The sequence below is a fragment of the Sander vitreus genome, chromosome 6 (genome assembly GCF_031162955.1).
Source record: "Sander vitreus isolate 19-12246 chromosome 6, sanVit1, whole genome shotgun sequence".
Taxonomy (NCBI): Eukaryota; Metazoa; Chordata; class Actinopteri; order Perciformes; family Percidae; genus Sander; species Sander vitreus.
In genome coordinates, this window is record NC_135860.1 from 18,138,474 (window position 1) to 18,158,120 (window position 19,647).

The following is a 19,647-nucleotide window of genomic DNA, read 5'->3' on the forward strand; positions in this document are numbered from 1 at the left end:
CCCTTGAATGAATTGCATTGTTTCTGAGTGCGGTGTGATGTCGTCTGCTCTCTCGTTGTTGTAAGATAAGAAATTAAGAATGTAATTTTAACAGTATTGTTTAGTTTAGTCTATACTGCACCATTATTCACCTCTCTCTCTCAAGGTGGGGATCTGGACAGATTTTGTCTGACTGGTCCTGGTTGTTTAGCAGCAGGTTCTCTGAGAAAAGGGCAACAAGCAGGGAGGGATTAGAGGTCAGGCTTTCATCCTGTTTGTTTGGGGGCAGACGCTGGGACACACTATATCAAAGGCAGTCTCTTTGTTCTCATCAAAAGCCCGCTAGACTTCTACATCTGAGGGCTTTGACCCCAACCAGGTCCAGAAGGGTCCTCCAGATCAAAACTTCCAGATGGAGCTACCTTGGCCTATCAGTATAGCCCCTGCCCCTTTCCCCCTCCTCTTCTGTAGCTCAGCTTTTGAATTCAAAGGGACATGCAAAGGGCAGGGAAATTGACTCTAAGTCCTGATGGCAGGAGAGCCCATCTTGCTGTAGTACACTGTCAGATCATGGTGAATAAAAGTCATGTATTTATAGTTATCATAGCACCGCAACAGTAAGCAGAGTCTTGCAAGTAAATTGTCTTGGCACGGTGTCTTTTTTTGGTGAAGGGCTTTTTTTTTGTGAGTGAAAAAACGAAATAGATGAGGCTCTCCTCAAGCATGAAGCCAAAAGGCAAGGCCAGCCATTTCAGTTCAGCATCTCACTCCATCTGCCACACACAGACACCCGGTTGGGCATTGATTAATTATGCTTTTTCACACTAATGGGCTTTACAGTGTGCTTGCCTCTTTTCTTTGACTCTAAGCAAAGACAGAAAGAAGTAAATGCACAATGGAGATCTGTTATGTTTAAAATAATAGATAAGCAAGATATTAACAATAAAAAAAAGAATAGAGAGAACAAAAGGGAAGAGAGAGAAAAGTGCACAACGGAAAGTAATTTAAAAAAGTAAAAGATTGCCCCCATTACATCATCCACATACAGTACAGTAAATGATGATGTAACCAGGAAAAAAAAGCCTGAAATGCAAATTGATAGGAAACAAATTCCCAGGTAGATTTCCAATTTCAAGGTGCGACAGGTCAGAGTTTTTTTCAGTTGCTGTTGTGATCTCTGTGATCCCTCTACCATTAACATAGCCTCCGCATCATCAGGTCCTAAGCCGTTATTATCAAGCAGCCCATCACAAGCAAAGTGGTGGCAAATGATTCTGGCTTGGATAACAAAGCTGGAGATTACATTTCAACTTCCAGGTGACAGTTTAATTAAGGATCCTCTGGCAGGCTCAACACAACAATAGACTTCCATTTCTCCTCTAAGTGCCAATTTCCACCATCGGGCAGCTGGCAGGTGCATGGATTCATGTGGAAATCTATTTCATGCTCGTGTTTGGCTTAATAGAAATTCCGAGGCTAAATGTGGCAAAACCGCCTTATCTGTCCAAAATGTCAGAAAAGTGAAATTGATTTTTCACCTCCTCAGCTACTTTTCTAGCCAATATAACGCATCCCTGTACATGTAATTTTAAATGAAGTCGCAGCATAAAATAAACAGCAAGTGCTGAGTTTGTGGCTGTTTTTTGTATGGAGAACCTTGAAACGGGCTGAGATCTATGTTCTCTTCAGTTACAGCAGCTCACAGACACGAAGACATCTTTGGTTGATGGTGTGTCCCTGTGTGTGAATAGAAACTACAAAAAAATCGTCTTTGATCCAGTCTAACTAAACCGTCTCCTACCACTACTGCAAAGTAAAGTATACCTGTCAGATGAGGAACAGCACACAGAAATGTCACATTTTTGGAACATGTTATGTAGAGGTTAGGGCTGAAACGATTCCTCGAATAACTCGAATAATTTGATTACAAAAAAATCATCGACGCATCATTAAATCAATGTAATTAAGGTTGTACGGCTCACTGTGTTTCCGCACGGAGGATAATTACTAGCGCATACAACAGGTTGACGCTTCTGTGGACACAAGACCGTTTATATACTGTCTATGCCCGAGACTGACGGCCCAGATTACAAATGAACGAAGACGAAAATAGCGAGGGTCTAAGAGAAGAGACAGGCGAGAGAAAACGACAGAAAGTTTGGGATAATTTTAAGCTGCAAACATGCTACTACATCGTCTTTGTAGAAAACATCCAGTCTATTCATCCATTCCACGGAGCGAACCCGACACAAGGTAGCTAACTAACGTCTGCTGCTCTCGTCCACCGCACTGTTTTACACAGCTAGCCTACAGCATGCTACTCTGCAAATAGCGATGTTTTACCAACAAGCTAAAACGAGAGCTGTCGGTTTGTAGTCTAACTGTTTATTAGTTTGCTACTAATCTTTGGAAACTTAGCTGCTGCCGGAGACAAACCGATTTAAACTGATTTAAAAAAACCTGCCAAATAATGAAATATAATTGTGCTACTTTGAGCTTTGGTATGAGGCTTCTATAGCACCAGTACAGTGCCCACGGCTGCAGATAGTTTGGCTAAAACATGTCTCTGTTTTCAGTTTCCTTGCCCCAGATCTGATTCTTACCCAGCAGGCAGAAAGATACAGTTCTATCCCTAGGCCTACTCTGACTTCTTCTACTGCTCTCCAGATAGGTTGTGCTGTTCCAATAGACTCATAAGGGCTAGTTTCGGGGCTGCCAAGGCCTGGAGGACAGGCTGACACACACAAGAATAACTAGATCAGTGGGCCCCTAGAACAAGACAAAAAAAGGGCCACTGCTCAGCACCATTTACATAAGTACAAAGCTATCCAGTAGCTCACAGACACCGGGGCACCTTGAGATTGTACTGTAGGGCTGCGTGGATGACTTGTCACTGGGAAAAATATAGTATTTAATTCAGTTTTGAATATAAATGCACCTCAAAGGTTTAATGTATGTACCATAGCATAGAAATGTACAATTGTCATATCACAAGGTGACGTTGCAATGCCATTTAATTTTGAAGAACAATGTGCTGCAAGCCTTTTTTTGTACATGACTAATGGATCTTAGCAAATCAGTTCCTGTCTTGCGCTGACATATTTTATACATAACTCTTTCTTTTACACCAATTTAATGGCGACGTGTTTATTCTCTTATCTCCGCTCCTTTTCTGTAAATGTCAGTATAAATCTTGAACAGCCTAAATAGCCGGTTGAAAAACTCTCAGACAACCACACTTTTCTTCTGCAAGCCAATCATTTTGCTTGTTATAGCATAAGTTGTCATTATGTATGTCTGAGGATTGCAGGACAACACTGACAGTGGCTGGCTGCTTTGCTTAAGGCATCACTTCTTTTTTCCTGTGTCGCTTTCATCTTTACCAGCCATTTGAAAATGCCACTGTTATTGAAGTGTAACTTTGGCTTTAAGCAGACCATTACAATGCAGTGGATCTCCCCACAGTAGTCAAGATAAGCAGAGTGAATGTCTGTAGTGTCGTGTGAAAAGTCTACATTTGTGAGTTTTGTGTGCATGAATGATAAGGTCTTCAAAGCGGGGAATTTTCAATTTTCCCGTCTCTGCATTCAATTTTTCACACTCTTTGCTTTAGAATTTCCTATAAATCATTTTTTCGGCACCTCTAACTTCATTCATTTATATCCTGTATTTGCATTGTGTCTTTTTTTTTATGTGCACCTGTGTTTCTGCTTCTAGCGGCCTGCAAGGATCACCGCAAGGCTCTGGAGGTGTCCCAACACTCTGAGGAGATGGGTCTGATTCTCGGGGTGTGTGCTGGAGGTCTGGTTGTCCTCATCCTTCTGCTGGGTGCCATCATCATCATCATTAAGAAAGGGTAAACGTCTGCTGATAACTGTTGAGTGTATAACATTCCTCATTATGCACAATCACACCACATTTCACACATTGTTTTACCCTTTATGTTTTGTTTTGGAACAGTTCAGTAATCAGTTTTATACTTGCTGAACTTTCAAAAAGGTCATGCTTGTTAAGGGAAGATGCTGGACCAACATCCACAGCTGCATTGTTTTCATTCCCTTATGGTGCACCGGAGGGACCAAACAACTCTCATCTGCACAGCCTATCTGAGTGTGAAGTATCTAATTAAAGGCGGGTGAAATTCAATTAGCCACTTAATTATGCTCACCAAGCAGAGCCCTGGCCCTTAAATGAGATTGTAATTTGGAGGGAAAAGGTGTGCTTTTAGAGATGATTAGCCAATGATCCCACAGGTCTACAGTAGATCATCCACATCTCTGGCTTTGGATTTATATAGCAGCAGCTGTACGCCTGAGGTCAAGACATAAATAAGACTTAACTTGCCTTACTAAAATAACATAAATTGAAATTGAACCTGCCATGCCAAATAAGCAGTTACTCAGGGATCCAGCAATCATCATTTAACGACTGACACAGCGTCCAGGCTAATATTGAATAATGTTGATTCTGAAAGTCACCACTACTCTGCACATTAGCCCGGGTTCCTCTGCTAAGCCACCATGAAGTTCGCTCTTAGAGAATTGATTGCTAAATTTTCTGTGACAGGCCGCCACGTGGTCTAGTCCTTGAAGTGTAACACCGAGACGTATTCGATAGAAGGAAAAACACACGTTTTTCTGCCTAGCTGTGGTTTGGTCTGTCAGCACCTGCTTGGTACAGCTGCCCCCACAGCCGAGCTCACGAGAGGATGGATCTCATTTCCACTGTAATCAATGCATTCTGCCCTCAGCTGACATTGCTTTCATCTTGCATCTCTACTTTCTCTTGATTTTTTTTCCTTCTCCTGCACTCTTGCCAGAAGGGACTACTACTCTTACTATCCGTAAGTGACTCCACCTCGTTTTTGGGTCCATCATATACATGCTTGTGCTCTGGCTGTCAATCATAAGCTGTAGAGGGAAAACATGAAAGCAGTTGTTTTTTTCTCACTAATTCTACACTTACCTTTTTCATTTTGTTTCTCTCAATCTCTACCCCCATGTTAGTCCTTACTAAACATAACATTTAATTTTTCTCCCTCTCTCTATCTCTATCTGTCGATTACAATATATTCTGTATTGCAATCCCCCCTCCATCTTCTTCTTTATCCATGAATAGGAAACCAGTGAACATGAATAAGACACCCATTACCTACCGGCAGGAGAAGAGCCATATGGGCTCCATGGAGCGCAGTTTCACAGACCAGAGCACCCTACAGGAGGATGAAAGAATGGCCCTTTCCTTCATGGATGCGCAAACCTGTGGCACACGCAGTAAGACAAATGCAACATACAGTACAGTGTACACAAACCTGCCAGCTTACCACAACTACACAATGCAATTTCAAAATTGTCATACATCATGACACTTGTAATCTTGTTGACCGTCACTCATTCACTCCATAAATGTCTGAATCATTCTGAAAGATAGTTATCACCTTGTGTGAAAAATGTTCTTTGGTACATCTCACCTTCAGCTGTTTACTGCCTGCAGCTGATACACACACAAAAAAAACTCACAATATTGCAAAAAAGAGGAGAATCGCACAAGTGAAGTCACATTAATCGAAAGAAATGATTTGTGATGCTAGCCAGTACTTTTCATCTTCAGTAGATCCCCTTTCTAATGTTGTCAGTCTCACAGAGAGGGAAACGACAGATGTGTTTACTTTAAAATTGGTGCAGATCTTGGTCCACTCACACGTCATCCGAGACAGAGCTGCTGTCACGTCTACATACGATCTATTATGAAGACATCTTTGCCCAGACAAACCTTATCAAAGTGACACACCTGTAACATATACTGTACTGTATGTGTCAGTATAAGCATGCAGAGTGCCATTAGGTGTTGGTAACACCAGTGTGTGTCAGCCTAAACCAAACGAGTCACAAAAAAAACGTTTTATATCGCAATGTGTCTTGTACATGGATATTTCAGCTGGGAGTGGTGCTGAAATTGCCAATGTGTCTTGTGTCTGGTTGCAGGTGACGCTCGTAGTTCAGTGAACGAGGCCAGCAGCCTGCTGGGAGGCTCCCCGAGGCACCAGTGTGGACGTAAAGGCTCGCCCTACCACACTGGGCAGCTCCACCCCGCTGTCCGAGTGGCTGACCTTCTCCAGCACATCAACCAGATGAAGACAGCCGAGGGTTACGGCTTTAAACAGGAGTATGAGGTGAGAGGGCGCTATTACAATACACTCCTCTCTCACATAGCACAGGACAACAGAGACAGCTACAGTAGCTATTACTCTTACACTCTGACAACATGAAATGAATCAGCATTACAAAGCATTGCTAAAGAACAGTCTAAAGAACAACAGAAAGTGTCTAAATAACAGTGTTGATATATTCACACTGTAATTATATCCGTAAATAACCAGCCTTCACTGTAATTTCAACAGCATTAGTGTAATCGGTCCATTCATTACTAACATACCTCAGGTAAGATAACTAGAGGCAAGAACACTCAAACTGCAGTGATATACATAACCATATAAACAAATGTATGTGTTAAATGCAGATGACGAATTTCATTTCTCTGTGAACAATGTGACAATAAAGGCACCTTTAACCTTTTTTTATTTACCTTAAATCTAATGTCACCTTTACTTAAATCCCCATGCTGAAAATGGAAAAGTGGTCTAATTAGGTTTATGTAACTTTTGTATGTATTTGTTTGTGTGTCAAGGTTGTCAGTGATGTTATAGCATCTGAGTTCCCATGGGAAGAGAAATGTTCCCTGCATGGTGTCTCCCACTTCCTGTGAAGTGTTTTCTATAGTGTTCTGTGTAGTATCTGTGGAGACACAAGTGTCACGGTGAAACTGTTAGTTGGCCGAAGGACCTCAGAGGAGTGGAGTACCTAAGATTTGTTAAAATAAATCAAAGACATTTACACATAAAGCAGCTCTGCTTTGCTTTTCTCAATGATGCACATAATCACAGTCTTTATTGAAACTGCTGGTACTTGTATATGAATAGTAGGTTCTTCATTGGTAGTTCTCTTCGTATCTAATGTATCTATACATTAGATATTAAACTTAAAGCCTGCACTTCATCCAATCCAACTGTTTTATAGCTTTACCTGGGTTAAGGTCACAGCAGGAAGCTTCTTCTTCTTTGTAGGTGTTTCCATAGCAGCTGGAAGGTATCATCTCTCAAACATGTCTATCCTGAAGTCTCCTCTCAATCCAATATACCAGTTGCCAAGAGTTTTCCTCTTGGTGTAAAGGAGCAGCAGCACGACACAAAAGGTTCCACAAGTTTATTGAACTCCTTGCCCTACTGAGGCCAGCCTCCATGTGGAATAAAACCTTATTTTAGCCTCTTAGTATCCTCGATCTCATTCTTTCATTTTCTGCTCAGAGCTTGTTATACAAGAAACAATGCAGCTTCTGTCCTTGTGACCACAGTGAAATATCTTGTGGGAACTGCTGCGTCATCATCATTGATCAAATGTATTATCCCCCCAAAAAAAACGAACGAAAAAAGAAATAAAAGAACACAGTCCAATCAGGACGGACTGGCGAAAGCCCACAGACTGTGGAGTGCTGCAAGCCTATACACTCAAACTCAGAGCTGTGAGTTGAGTTTCTTCAAGGTGCAGATTGGATTCTGGCATTGATACGTCTTCTCCTCTCACCACTTTGTGATACTACTGTACAAATGTCAATTCACAACCAAGGGCTTGGAGGTAAGCGCCTCCAATTTTTAGGCCACCATGGCTCATTCCGATAATCCAGATTATTATATTTATAATATATTATAAAAATTGAGTAGTTTGGGTACCATGTACAATTAATACATGTTGTGGATTACTGCTATGAGAGGCCATGGTAGCTGCAATGGCTCTTGCGAGAGAGGTGTGGGAGGCCATCAATCCTCCTCTGACATCATCCATGCGTCCTCCTCACCACCCACTGAAATTTATTAGCGGGGTTAAAATGGCATCTGGAGCACTCTGTTGCTGCGCGTATGAATAAATCATCCTCATTCACGCCTAAAGAAGACCTCTGTCATGACGGTAGGCCAGATGAGGTTAATTGTCCCTGGTGGTGCTCTAGCTAGTTAGTCCCCTGGCCACTGCTAACAGATTGTGGATTAGCAAATAGAGGAAAGGGGAGTCTGGAGAGGTTGAGTGGGAAGGGAAGAAAGATGAAAGGGTATAGCGGGAGAAACATGAGAAACGAGAGCTCTTGGCTCCCATGTCACCTCCAAATAACCTTCTCCCAGTAGCAATGTTAATATTTACCTCCCTCTGCAATATATGGTTTAACATACTGTAAATGCTCTATAATTTGCGAAGGGATATCAGACTGTGATGCATAGGACAATTCTCTTAACCTTGGGGACCTCTAGATATTGTGTGGCGTGACATCCCAGATTTAGTCTCGCATTGCCAGACCTTCCTACACAGCGCTGCGTAGGAGGGTCTGGCTAGTTCACACAGCATTTCGGGATGGGAAATAAACGTGCTCTGGTTTATTGGCATTTCTTTAAACCAATCACAATTGTCTTCGACGGTGCTAAGCGCCGGACGGAGCAACGGCGCCTCGGGAAGGAACTTGTTTTAGTGGAACATGTGGTCGTTCAAAGGTTGTTTTAGTCGTGCAACTGAAATCTCCGATTGGACAGATAGTCTAGCTAGCTGTCTGGATTTACCCTGCAGAGATCTGAGGAGCATCGGAAGGTGATGGACATCCGGCTGAAAATTAGGGACATCCGGGGGATTTTCCGGCCGCAACGGAAAACAATCCCGGAAATGAAACGTCATCGATATAAACTATCCCAGATTTGGTCAGAATTTGGGATACTCACACAGCAGAGGTCTGATGATGCTCCATAATGAGCCTGCTGATGTTCAAATCCTTACAGATGTCTGTCATTTAGTGGATGATTAGGTCGTAGTGGCTCTGCATTCCTATGGGAGGGAATTACCATTTATTCAGACACACTATAATCAGCCAGGTCGTTGTCTAGGAACTTGAAATGATTCAGAATCTGCTTGCACTGTTGTTTGTTGTAAATAACTAACTTTTTTTTTGCACCAATGCATCGTGGGGGTCTAGGCCTGAATTGAACTGTAAGTGCAGACTTGTTTCTTTGGCAGAGCATTGCTTATCCTCCTCCTGCTGTTGCAGTGGCTGCTATCTCTAGCGGTATGTTTCAGGGCACATAATGAGATCTCTGCCCAGATCTCTCCACAGTGGAAGTATTGTGGCTGAGAGTTGAGATCACACCCTAGGGAGAAGTCCATCCCTGTCACCCACAGCCCATGGCATTTATGAAAAGAGAAAACATCTTTTGTCTCTGGTTCATGGTTTTCCCCTCTGGAACTCTGCTTGTAGACTCATTAAACTGTCCCTCACGGGCAGAACACACTCCACTCAAAAAATCTATACACACCTCTTTGTTTTGTTTTTTCTCTCTTTGCTAGAGTATGTGTTTTGATAGAGTGTCTCTCTCTATTATGAAGGAAAATGATGAGGAGTATCATATTACACTACCCCGGCAGGTATAGTTTTTTATTTCCCTGAAGAATACCTATGTTGTGCAAAAACATTGATCAAGAATTTACTGTGAGTTGTAAAGGGGCTTGTATGTGTGGCAGCTACTGTCACTATAGTCATATTCCCACTGCAGAAAGTTGTGAGTAAACGACAGCAGCGCTTTACTAGAGAACTCAAAACTTTCATTATACCACTTTGTACCCTGAGGCTGAGGATGATGGACTCATTGAATCAAAGTTTAGTTGCACCAGGGGCTACTGAATTACTGCGCTTATTTTAAAGAAACCGCTACCTCATGCTACCTTTTTGGCAACATGAGTCAGACTTGTTTATTATAGTTTGTATTTTTTGACATTCACTGTCAAAACACTGTCCCTATCCCTATACAACATATCTGATTGGATTTTGACTAAATGTGGTGGGATTATGAACCTCATCACTGTTCTTGGAATTTAAAAAAGTACAGGTCAAAGCGGGGTGACATAACAGTTATTGAGTTATCCTGAAAGGGAAATTGTGGAGAACCGCATGTCCACTGTTGCCTTGTTATTAAGGGGAAACAAATAATTCACATTAAAAAATATAATGCTATGTTGATAGCACATCAATATGTTAAAATGATAGTGCTTTAAAAGTGTAATCATTTCAATAGTTCAGGACTGTGTCTTTATTTCCTTCATCCAATTTTACTCAATTTTTATGATCCTCTTAACCAACCCACCCCACTGATCCCTGCCAATGAGGGTTTCTAATCAATCTTTACGGGTCTGTGTTGTTTCCCCTTCAGTCCCCGCCACTCTCTGACTGTTTTTCTTCCTGTGTTTTTCCTCTCCCTTCTCCTCTCTCCTCTTTGGAGGGCTGAGTAGAGCTGTGGTGGGAGCAGAGAAACTAAGAGAGCTCAGAGATCTAGTATCAAAATTATATGGCAGAGAGGAACAGGGAGAGGAGTGATGAAGAGAGGTAGAGAAGGAGAAATAGAGACGAACCCCGAGAGTGAGCACATGGAAAGAGGAGGAAAGAGTGAGGAGGAGGGTGTAATCCCAGACAGGATTTCGCTGGTTCTTGGCTCTCTGTGGGGAGAACTGCGTTGTAATCTCCTGCTCAGCATGATACTTGGGCAGACTTTCACCAGATTCCCCTAGTGGCTGACAACCACATGGGAGGGAGGGAGTGAGTGAGTGAGTGAGTGAGTGAGTGAGTGAGTGAGTGAGTGAGTGAGTGAGTGAGTGAGTGAGTGAGTGAGTGAGTGAGTGAGTGAGTGAGTGAGTGAGTGAGTGAGTGAGTGAGTGAGTGAGTGAGTGAGTGAGTGAGTGAGTGAGTGAGTGAGTGAGTGAGTGAGTGAGTGAGTGAGTGAGTGAGTGAGTGGATCTGAAGGGGCTGTTTGCAGACGCTTAACAGTGGTTTATGACATTATGACTGAGAGTACGTAAGCGCTTGCCAGTGCATCCATGCAGACAGGTGGATGATAGGGAATGAGAAAATTTGTTGCTGAGTATGATGTGTTATAATACACCTGAGCAGCTATCCACCAAGCAGGTGGCAGACTGTCCCTTTGCCTTCACTCTAATTACCAGTCTTCTCAGCACACTGTGATTCACATACTGTATATAGAAACATTCAGAGCAGTTTTCATCAACAATATTTCATCTGATTTTGCTTTCTATACCTCATGAAGCTAGCATTTGTTTTTTTATTTTTCTGTTCTCACACGGCACATATGCAATTTATAATGATAGCGTGGCAGTTTTACATCTGGAAGTTTTGGTCCTTTATTTCAGACAAAGATAGACAAAAGCAGACCTTGAAGTCATTTCTAGCCAGCAGTGAAATTATACCTGTCGTTGGCAGATTAGATCAGCTATGGCAAGCTAGCTATTTAACCTTACATGAGCTGCAGGAGTTGGAGGAGGTCCAGGTACCATCTCAAGCTGACGTTTTTTTTCTCCAGCTGGCTTCTTGTAAACCGAAAACTCTATAAAAGCAGTCTTCAAAATGTACATGATGGCTACATCGTGCTAAAAGACTGAGGCTAAAGCTACATGTTTCAGGCAAACAAATTAGCATCCTCATCAGTTGATCCATTCCATCCTCTTTATTTTAAACAATGTACAGCTCTTTTCATTTAAAAATGTTTTAATGTAAATTATTTCTATTATATGTTTATGGTTCTTGGCTTTTGCAGTACTTGTTTTTTTCTTTTCTCTTACAGTGTTTATTGTGACTGTTGTGCACCAAAATACCAAAGCAAATTCCTTATTTGTGAAAACATACTTGGCATTAAACTTTTTGATTCTGACTTTGTAATGGTTGTCAGTGTTTGGACAATTTGTGCATTATGTAACAACCATTATCTCCATGAGCCTCTGATTTAATAAAATTAAATTCTGGGATTATTTTGATAGATTTATTTATCTCTTGATACTTTCATTGATGGTGTACACAATATGTAACCCAGTAGGAATATAGCCACTGGGTTAAAATGTTGACTGAATCGAGGAGCTGACAATAATAGGTGCTGGCGGTCAACGACTCATGAGGGCTTCAGGATCAGATAAAGACTATATGATGCTCGTGGCGCTGTTTTGTTCAATTACATGTCATGCATTAACCACTGAACCTCACCGTAGGACAAAAGCTCTTGATCTCCTTCGCTATGCTTGATATGTGCTGATAAGCTTTTATCGTGCTTGCCATATAACACAATAATCACACACAACAGAAAAAGAAACAATGTGTTGAAGCTTTGATTAATATTTATCTCAGATATTTGGTTATTATAGAGAGGCACTGAGTCTGAAATCTGCAAGTGTCTCTTTGTCTCTGTAGAGCTTCTTTGATGGCTGGGACTGCACAAAGAAGAAGGACAAGACCAAAGGGAGGCATGACACCTTGTTGGGATGTAAGTCATTTTATCCTGTCTAAAAACAAAACAGAAAATAATGTGAAAGCTTTGTATTTCAACAGTCCTTTGCTCTTTTATACTAATTTGTCTCAGATGACCGCCACAGAGTCAAGCTCCACCCTCTCCTGGGAGACCCCAACTCAGACTACATCAACGCTAACTACATTGATGTAAGTCTAATCCTGTTTTTCTGCCTCTGTTCGACATGGGATACAAATAGTCAGCCTCTGCCGAGTCTCTATCTCTCACACCCTGCAAAGCCACAGTCCATTTCTAATTCCTGTAAGCTCACTAGTCTGCTGGCCCACTTTCACCTGGAAGCTTTCATCCAATCAAACACCCTTCCGAGTGATTTTTATTTTTTTTGCCAGCTGCCATGGTTGTCAATTGCTGCATCGAATCCCTGACCCAGGCGAACTCTGATATCACTTTTATTAAAACAGAGTGGAATGAATGCATTTAATGCCTTGCAGAGGAGATGAGTCTTTCTGTAAGATGCCACAAAATCCCCTTAAATTAAATAGACATGATTGATGTTATTCAATCTCTAGATGGGCTGGGAGAAGTTGATCCTTTCCTGTTCACCTTAACTGTCTGCCACACATGCAGTGCCACAGGTACATTCTCACTGATCATAAATACATGTATATGTTTCTAATGTGTCTCACACAGTCTCATTCATACAGTACGTGTTCCCATTCATAAAAACTAGAGCAGGCTGTTTATTCAGAAAGCCTAAGTACGCGTTTAGATGGAAGCAGGGAAGTTCTTAACTAAAGAAATCCACCCAGATTTTGAAAAAAAATAAATAAATACAATTTGACAACCAGATATATTTGTACAGTAGATAGAAACTTGTATTTTGGTTCCCCTGTGAATTTGCTCTCACAGCCCTCAATTAGTGCTTTTCATTTGAGTCAAGTCAAGGAAGTCTGTAAATCTGATATGATTTCTTTACATAAGATTTATTTTGCACGTCTCTCATTGGGACTACTGTAAAGTAAATATGGCACCCGGTGAGAAGTTTAGGCACGCTGATTTACTCCCAGTCCTGTTTGAGGCTGATAAGAGGTTGAAAGATCCTGTCTCTGTCAAAATCTTTATAAAGAATATATAATAATAAAAAAAGTATTCAGAGAGAGAAAATTCCTAGCTGCGTAAATTGACTTGGTTTTAGGTGGATTCCTCCTTTAGGCCAAATCACATTATCAAAAATGCTTGACACTACCGGGCTTTTGTCCCTCTCTTTTATTACTCTGTAGAGAATAGCCAGTGGTGAGGTGCTTTTAGAGAGTTCATTACAATGAGAGAGAGGGTATTAAAAACCTGGCCTGCTGTTACGAATGTAGTTATCGTGAGGGTCCATATTAGCATTTAGGGCACAGAGGTGCAGGCATTAGAGGAAAAACACCACTCAGCAGCCACTACAGTGTCAGTGTCAGTGGTGTTACTCCCTGAAAAGGCTGACCCGGCAAGCTGAATGGTAACTACTAAGCATACTATTGTGGACAGCCTGTGATTATTTCACCAGAGGTTAAATGGAAAAGGTTTTCCTCCCTCTGAAGTATTATTCTGTTTTCAAAACAGAGGGGAGAAAGCACAAACTCTCTATTTCCTCTTTCTCTGTCACTTTGCTTGGCTGTGGTGTGTTTTTGCTTGAAGAGATGCACACGTTTGACAGCTTCCTGTGCATGTAGAGCAGTCCAGTACATATAGTCTGCTTCTAAAGAGTAACAGGGTCTTACTGACAGGTGTAGCATGGCCACACACACGCACGCACACACGCACGCACGCACACACACACACACACACACACACACACACACACACACTTTTTCACTCACCTTAATGAAAACCTATTTCCTCAATCAGCTTCTTACTATAAGCGATGGTGTCCTAAATAAATCCATTTTTATGGTTACTGTAGAACATTTTTACAGATCCTTGCTTTTCTAAATTGGTCAGTTGGAAAGAGGGGATGTCACATATAGTAGTGCAATTAGTGCAGAGTTTAGCAGCAATTAAATCTGATAGTTGTTTGTTAATGCCGCCAGGCTGTTTTCAATCAAATGTGATCACAGTCTCGATGAAGCATGAATTCATAGTAATTCACCTTTTACTTTGATTGTTACTAATTAGTCGTGCATGTTTAATTTGATTGAGAAAGGGGAACCCCCCGATGTTACACATCAAAGTACCTTTTCTACTTTCTTTATTTGAAAAAATCCCTAACGGAAACATTAGAGTAAAGAAAACTAAAAGTATTTTTTATTGGGAAAAAAAAAGCAAAGCATAGATTAAAGTAAATATAAAAGGGCTAATTCAAGATCATAAATTCCCACCAAAAATGAGTTCTCTAACACACAAAGCCCAGTCCTGACACACACACACACACACACACACACACACATACACACACACACACACACACACACGCACACACGCACCCTTCTTCTCACCTGTCTTTAACCATAACTCCTACTTACCAAAAGCTTTTTTCATTAACTAGCCTATATGTCTTCTTTTTCTACTCCCCTTCCCACTTCCTCGACCTTGGACCCTGTAGATTCGGATTAACAGGGAAGTAAGTACTTCACTGCTCATTCTTCTGCCTTCCATCGCTCTATTTTCGCTCTTTTCTCCCTCTTCTCTTTCCACTATCCTCTATCCACAAATGCTCAAAGGTTAGTGTGTTTCAGGTTTGTGCACATTTGACAGCCCCCACCCCCAGCCCCCCTAAAAAAAACATGCCTTTTTAGCTAATGATTTCAAATGAACACAAGGAGATGTGTCCTCTTGGGATAGAGGACCCCGCTGTCTTTGTTAGTTCTCATAAGTGGCCAAGACTCAGGAAGTTTAGTTGCTATGGCGACCGTCTTAAGTGGAGGAGTGGTAGCATTGCTGATCGCGTTTGGCCGGGGCCAGTGGAATTGTGGATAGCAGGCCTCACAGCACTGGTCATCCATCTCCATTTCAAACATGTCCCTGTTTACATGACTGGATGCAATTCAGTTTATCAATCCATCAGCAACGATGACAGACTCAACATATTAGAAAGATGCCCTCTGCAAAAAGATGAAAACTGTTATCAATATGGATTGCTCCATCATGCTGATTTGATGAGAGCCGGTGGGCTCGAGAGTTTATTTAGATTATTCCTGACCTGCCTTCTCAACTCCACAGTGTCATTTAAGGTAATGGGGACATCAATTATCCTTCCAGCTGCTCCTCTCAAAATGACAACAAACAGTGAACCACACCATTCATGTGTTTTCATAGGGCTGCATCTTGGAGACTTTACTATAAAAGGTTAGATAGGTGGTGCTTATTTTGAGGACTTTCTTTGAACAGTTTGCTCGTCCTTAAAGTGTTCACGCTTCAGAGTCCCTCAGGCAACTTTTGTTATGTTTATTCCCCTCAAGGCTGTAGAGCTGACATCTCAGTGTTAATTCATATTCACCCCATTCTCACCGTATTAAAATGTCTGTCACATCCTTTGATATAAAGAGTCTCAGAATACTTCACTGTACGTATCAGATTTTGCCTTCAACCCTGTTAACATCAGTGATGATGATGATATAATGCATTTATGTGAAACCTGTGTATGATATTCTTCCACTTATTTGACCTGTGAAAAGAATTCAAGGAGGAAGTTTTCTGAAGAAAGAAATGTGGTTTTGGTTAAATGTATCATCCCAGATATAGTGCATGTATTACATCTTCAACAAGAAAATGGATTTTTTTTTTTATGGGATGGCACTCTGGGAGAGAGTTTGATAAATAAATCTGACACCTGAAATTGAAGAGTGTGCGCCTTTAGTTTCTTTATTATATCTTTGTTAAGCTATCACAGGGATTCAGCAATTGTTCAGTCAGCTAGCAAGACTCGTCGGCATCACTACTTCATAATTCATCAGCAGTTCGTCAAGATGAAGTATTTACCATGTGTTGCCTTAACTGCTCCAAACTCTTTTTGGAGTCTGTGAGAACAAAGACATGGTCAGGAGTCAGCAATAGCTCAAGACAGTGATGGACAGTTATACAGGAAACACAGTTGCAGTGGGTCGGTAGGAAAGCAGAATGCAGAATGAAGGCAAGGGAAAGGCTGAGACATACAGCTGTGCCCGAGGCGCAGGTGGCTTACTCAGCATGTCATCCCTCTTCTCTCTTTCAGGGCTACCATCGATCCAACCACTTCATCGCCACTCAGGGTGAGTATCCCGGCAGGGCTATAGTGTATGTTTATGTGTGTGCATGCAGGACAGTGTGTACTTTTGTCACCATGTAGTAAATTGAAGATGATCTAACCAATGAGCCTACTCATGCACAGCCCCTTGCCAAAATCATCTCTACGGCAAATCCAAAGGTGATAGTGTGACTACCAGCCCATGAAGGCTGTGCCAATGATGTCTGAATTAATTATAGGAAGAGGTGAATAATTAAACACGTTAATAATAGCTTCTCAATCTCTGCGACATGCGGAGCGGCCTGTTCATTGTTTGTGAGAGAACCTTCAGTTCACCTTCTGTCACTCAAATATAAAGTCGCTTCTGATGGACAGTCAGACTCTGTTGGAAATGTCCCTCTGCTGTTTCTAAACCCTAAAGAGTGTCAGTTTCCAGGGAGCTCCCATCACAAAGTTACCCAAGGTCTGCTCATCTGCTTATCTTGCACCAGCACCTCCTCTCTCCCTTTAGAGAGACAGAGAGATAAAACCTTCGAGACGTCAGCAGTGTTTTTGAGCCTTTCTTTCCTACGTGATTCTCGTTTTAAAGTTGTATCTTGCTTCCTAAACATCTCCTCCTCAGATGGCAATGAGTGACTGATGGTCCCCCGGGCTTTCATTGTCAGCTACTGCTGTTGTTTTGTCACCCGTCACCCCTTCCTTTCTGCCTGGAATTCCCAATAACTTTATTGACAGCGCAATCTTGAGAGATCAGTATCCGTATCAGTATCCCTCTGACGAAGGACACTTAGGTCGCAATAATACGAGATTTCACAACAGCAAGAACTCCCTTATCGAGCGGTACATGCTTTGATGCTGCTGTTTTTGTCTCTTTCTCTGTTTTGTCTTCCCTGTTCTCCGGATCTAGGACCCAAGCAGGAGACTCTGTATGATTTTTGGAGGATGGTGTGGCAGGAAAATTGTTTCAGCATTGTCATGATCACTAAGCTGGTGGAGGTTGGCAGGGTAAGTGATGTGCACTCCCCCCCTTCTTCCCCTCCTGTCACCCCCCAGTGCTCAGCAACATCCCCCATTCACCATGAGGAAACATTTTGGTGTCTATATGAAAGGCTTTTATGTGTGTGATAAGTATAGATCTCACAGGAGCTTGCTGTGTATGCAAACTGCAGCCTAAAAGCTGCTCATTTTGGCGAGGATGCCCTGCATTTATATGAAATCACGAGCTGCTTTTGCAGCAGAGAGCCTAACTGTAATAGGAATACTTCAACATTTTGGGAAATGCACCTATTCGCTTTTTTGCTGAAAGTGAAATGAGAAGATCAATACCATTCTGATGTCTGTTCGCTAACGGTGAAGCTACAGCCAGCAGTCTGTTAGCTTAGCACAAAGACTGGAGAGAAATTTACAGCAATAAAATCGACCTACCAGCACCCTTTTAAAACAGATTAAACAAGTAAGGGATAATGTAGAGCGAGCCGGCTCTTGGGACGGTTAACTCCAGCGGAAGCCAGGTCGCCCCGGTGAGTGAGCTAACCATGGAACTAACTAATACTCTGTTTGCACTGTTGCCAATCGCGCTGCTAGCGATCCCCTTTCCCCCACCCTCTTACTCCCTTCGATCCGCTGAACAGCAGTATGAGCTCCGTATAAGCACAAACATTGATTTAAATACGATTCTATTGATTTAAAAATGGTTTGCCAGAGTCTGTGATCAAAACTCTGTCCATGGCATCGGTCTGTCATACAGAAAAAACTGACCGTAGAATGCAGTGATTGACCAATCAAAATCAAGTATTCAACAAGGCTGTGTAATAATTCGCAATAATGACCTGCTTGCTCTACATTATCCCATGCTTGTTACCAGGCTACCTGCACCTACCCTCCTCCACCGCCGCGCTGCGGAGGAGGGTCTGGCTAGTCCACACAGCATTCCTGGATGGGAGAAAAACGTGCTCTGATTTATTGGCATTTCTTTAAACCAATCAAAATAGCCTTGGGCAGTGCTAAGCACCGGGAAAATAGTCTTGGGAAGGAACTTGTTTTGGTGGAACATGTGTACTTCAAAAGTTTTAGTTGTGCAACAGAAAACTCAGATTGGACAGATAGTCTAGCTAGCTGTCTGGATTTACCCTGCAGAGATCTGAGGAGCGGTTAACCATAGTCCTCATAAATCCACCGGAGTTTAAAACACTAAGGAGGCGGAAGGAAACAGACATCCGGCCTAAATAGTAGTAGTACACGGGCCTCTGTAAAAGGGGACTGTGTGATACCATTTAGACGCACCACTTTTGGACAAAACGTATTGTCAATAATAGGAGGTAAACTCTGGAATAGCTTGCCCCCTCCCAATAAGAGAGGGTCCTAAATTCAACACCTTTAAAACTCACTTAAAACAGTGGCTTCATAAAACCAGAGATGCACTCACTTTTAACTCACACATTTCATCACCCATACACTTTGACTGTTAAATTGAGTGCAGTATAGAGGTGGATGAATAATTTCTTTGTCATCATGTATTTTTGTTTTGTTTGTTTGTTTTGTCAATGTATATGTCACCATTATGTGTACCTTTTAATGTATAGTGAATGAGTGCTGTATGACTGCTGGCTGTCTCTATGTTAGTCCTATGTTACCTGCCTAGGGACTGCAGATGAAAAGTTAGTTAGGAATAGTTATTTTTACTAATTCTGGCATATTTACATGTTGTTTTTATACAACAATGTTCATGAATATGCATGGTCCCTATCAAATAAACCAATAAAATAAAATAAATGAGTGAAATCCGGCAGAATTTCCGTTGGCAACAGAGCAATCCCGGAAGTGGAATGAATATAGACTACTGTGCACTATACATGCATTTTAAACCATTGTTACATGGATTATCCCTTATTTGTCTGTTTTGAAAACATCATGAAATTGCGATGTTGTTTTATAGAAATTTACATCACGACTATAATGATTATAGAATCCATAAAATGTGCTGTAAAATATTTGGGTGGCATAAAAATGTCTGAGCCACATATCTAGGGATGCTGTCCTTGTATATACACCGCATGACTACACAGGTTTAATG

The 19,647-nt window shown here is 41.7% G+C and overlaps 1 protein-coding gene across 1 annotated transcript in view; it reads left to right on the forward strand.

Annotated features, from left to right (window-relative positions):
* ptprub (protein tyrosine phosphatase receptor type Ub) overlaps positions 1-19,647 on the forward strand; it is a 179,338-nt gene that overhangs the window by 140,608 nt on the left and 19,083 nt on the right. Inside the window, exons 14-20 of the mRNA XM_078253281.1 lie at positions 3,697-3,835; positions 5,098-5,252; positions 5,964-6,151; positions 12,313-12,385; positions 12,482-12,558; positions 16,563-16,599; positions 17,482-17,579. Coding sequence (XP_078109407.1) covers positions 3,697-3,835; positions 5,098-5,252; positions 5,964-6,151; positions 12,313-12,385; positions 12,482-12,558; positions 16,563-16,599; positions 17,482-17,579 — 767 coding nt within the window. The remainder of the gene's footprint in view (positions 1-3,696; positions 3,836-5,097; positions 5,253-5,963; positions 6,152-12,312; positions 12,386-12,481; positions 12,559-16,562; positions 16,600-17,481; positions 17,580-19,647) is intronic.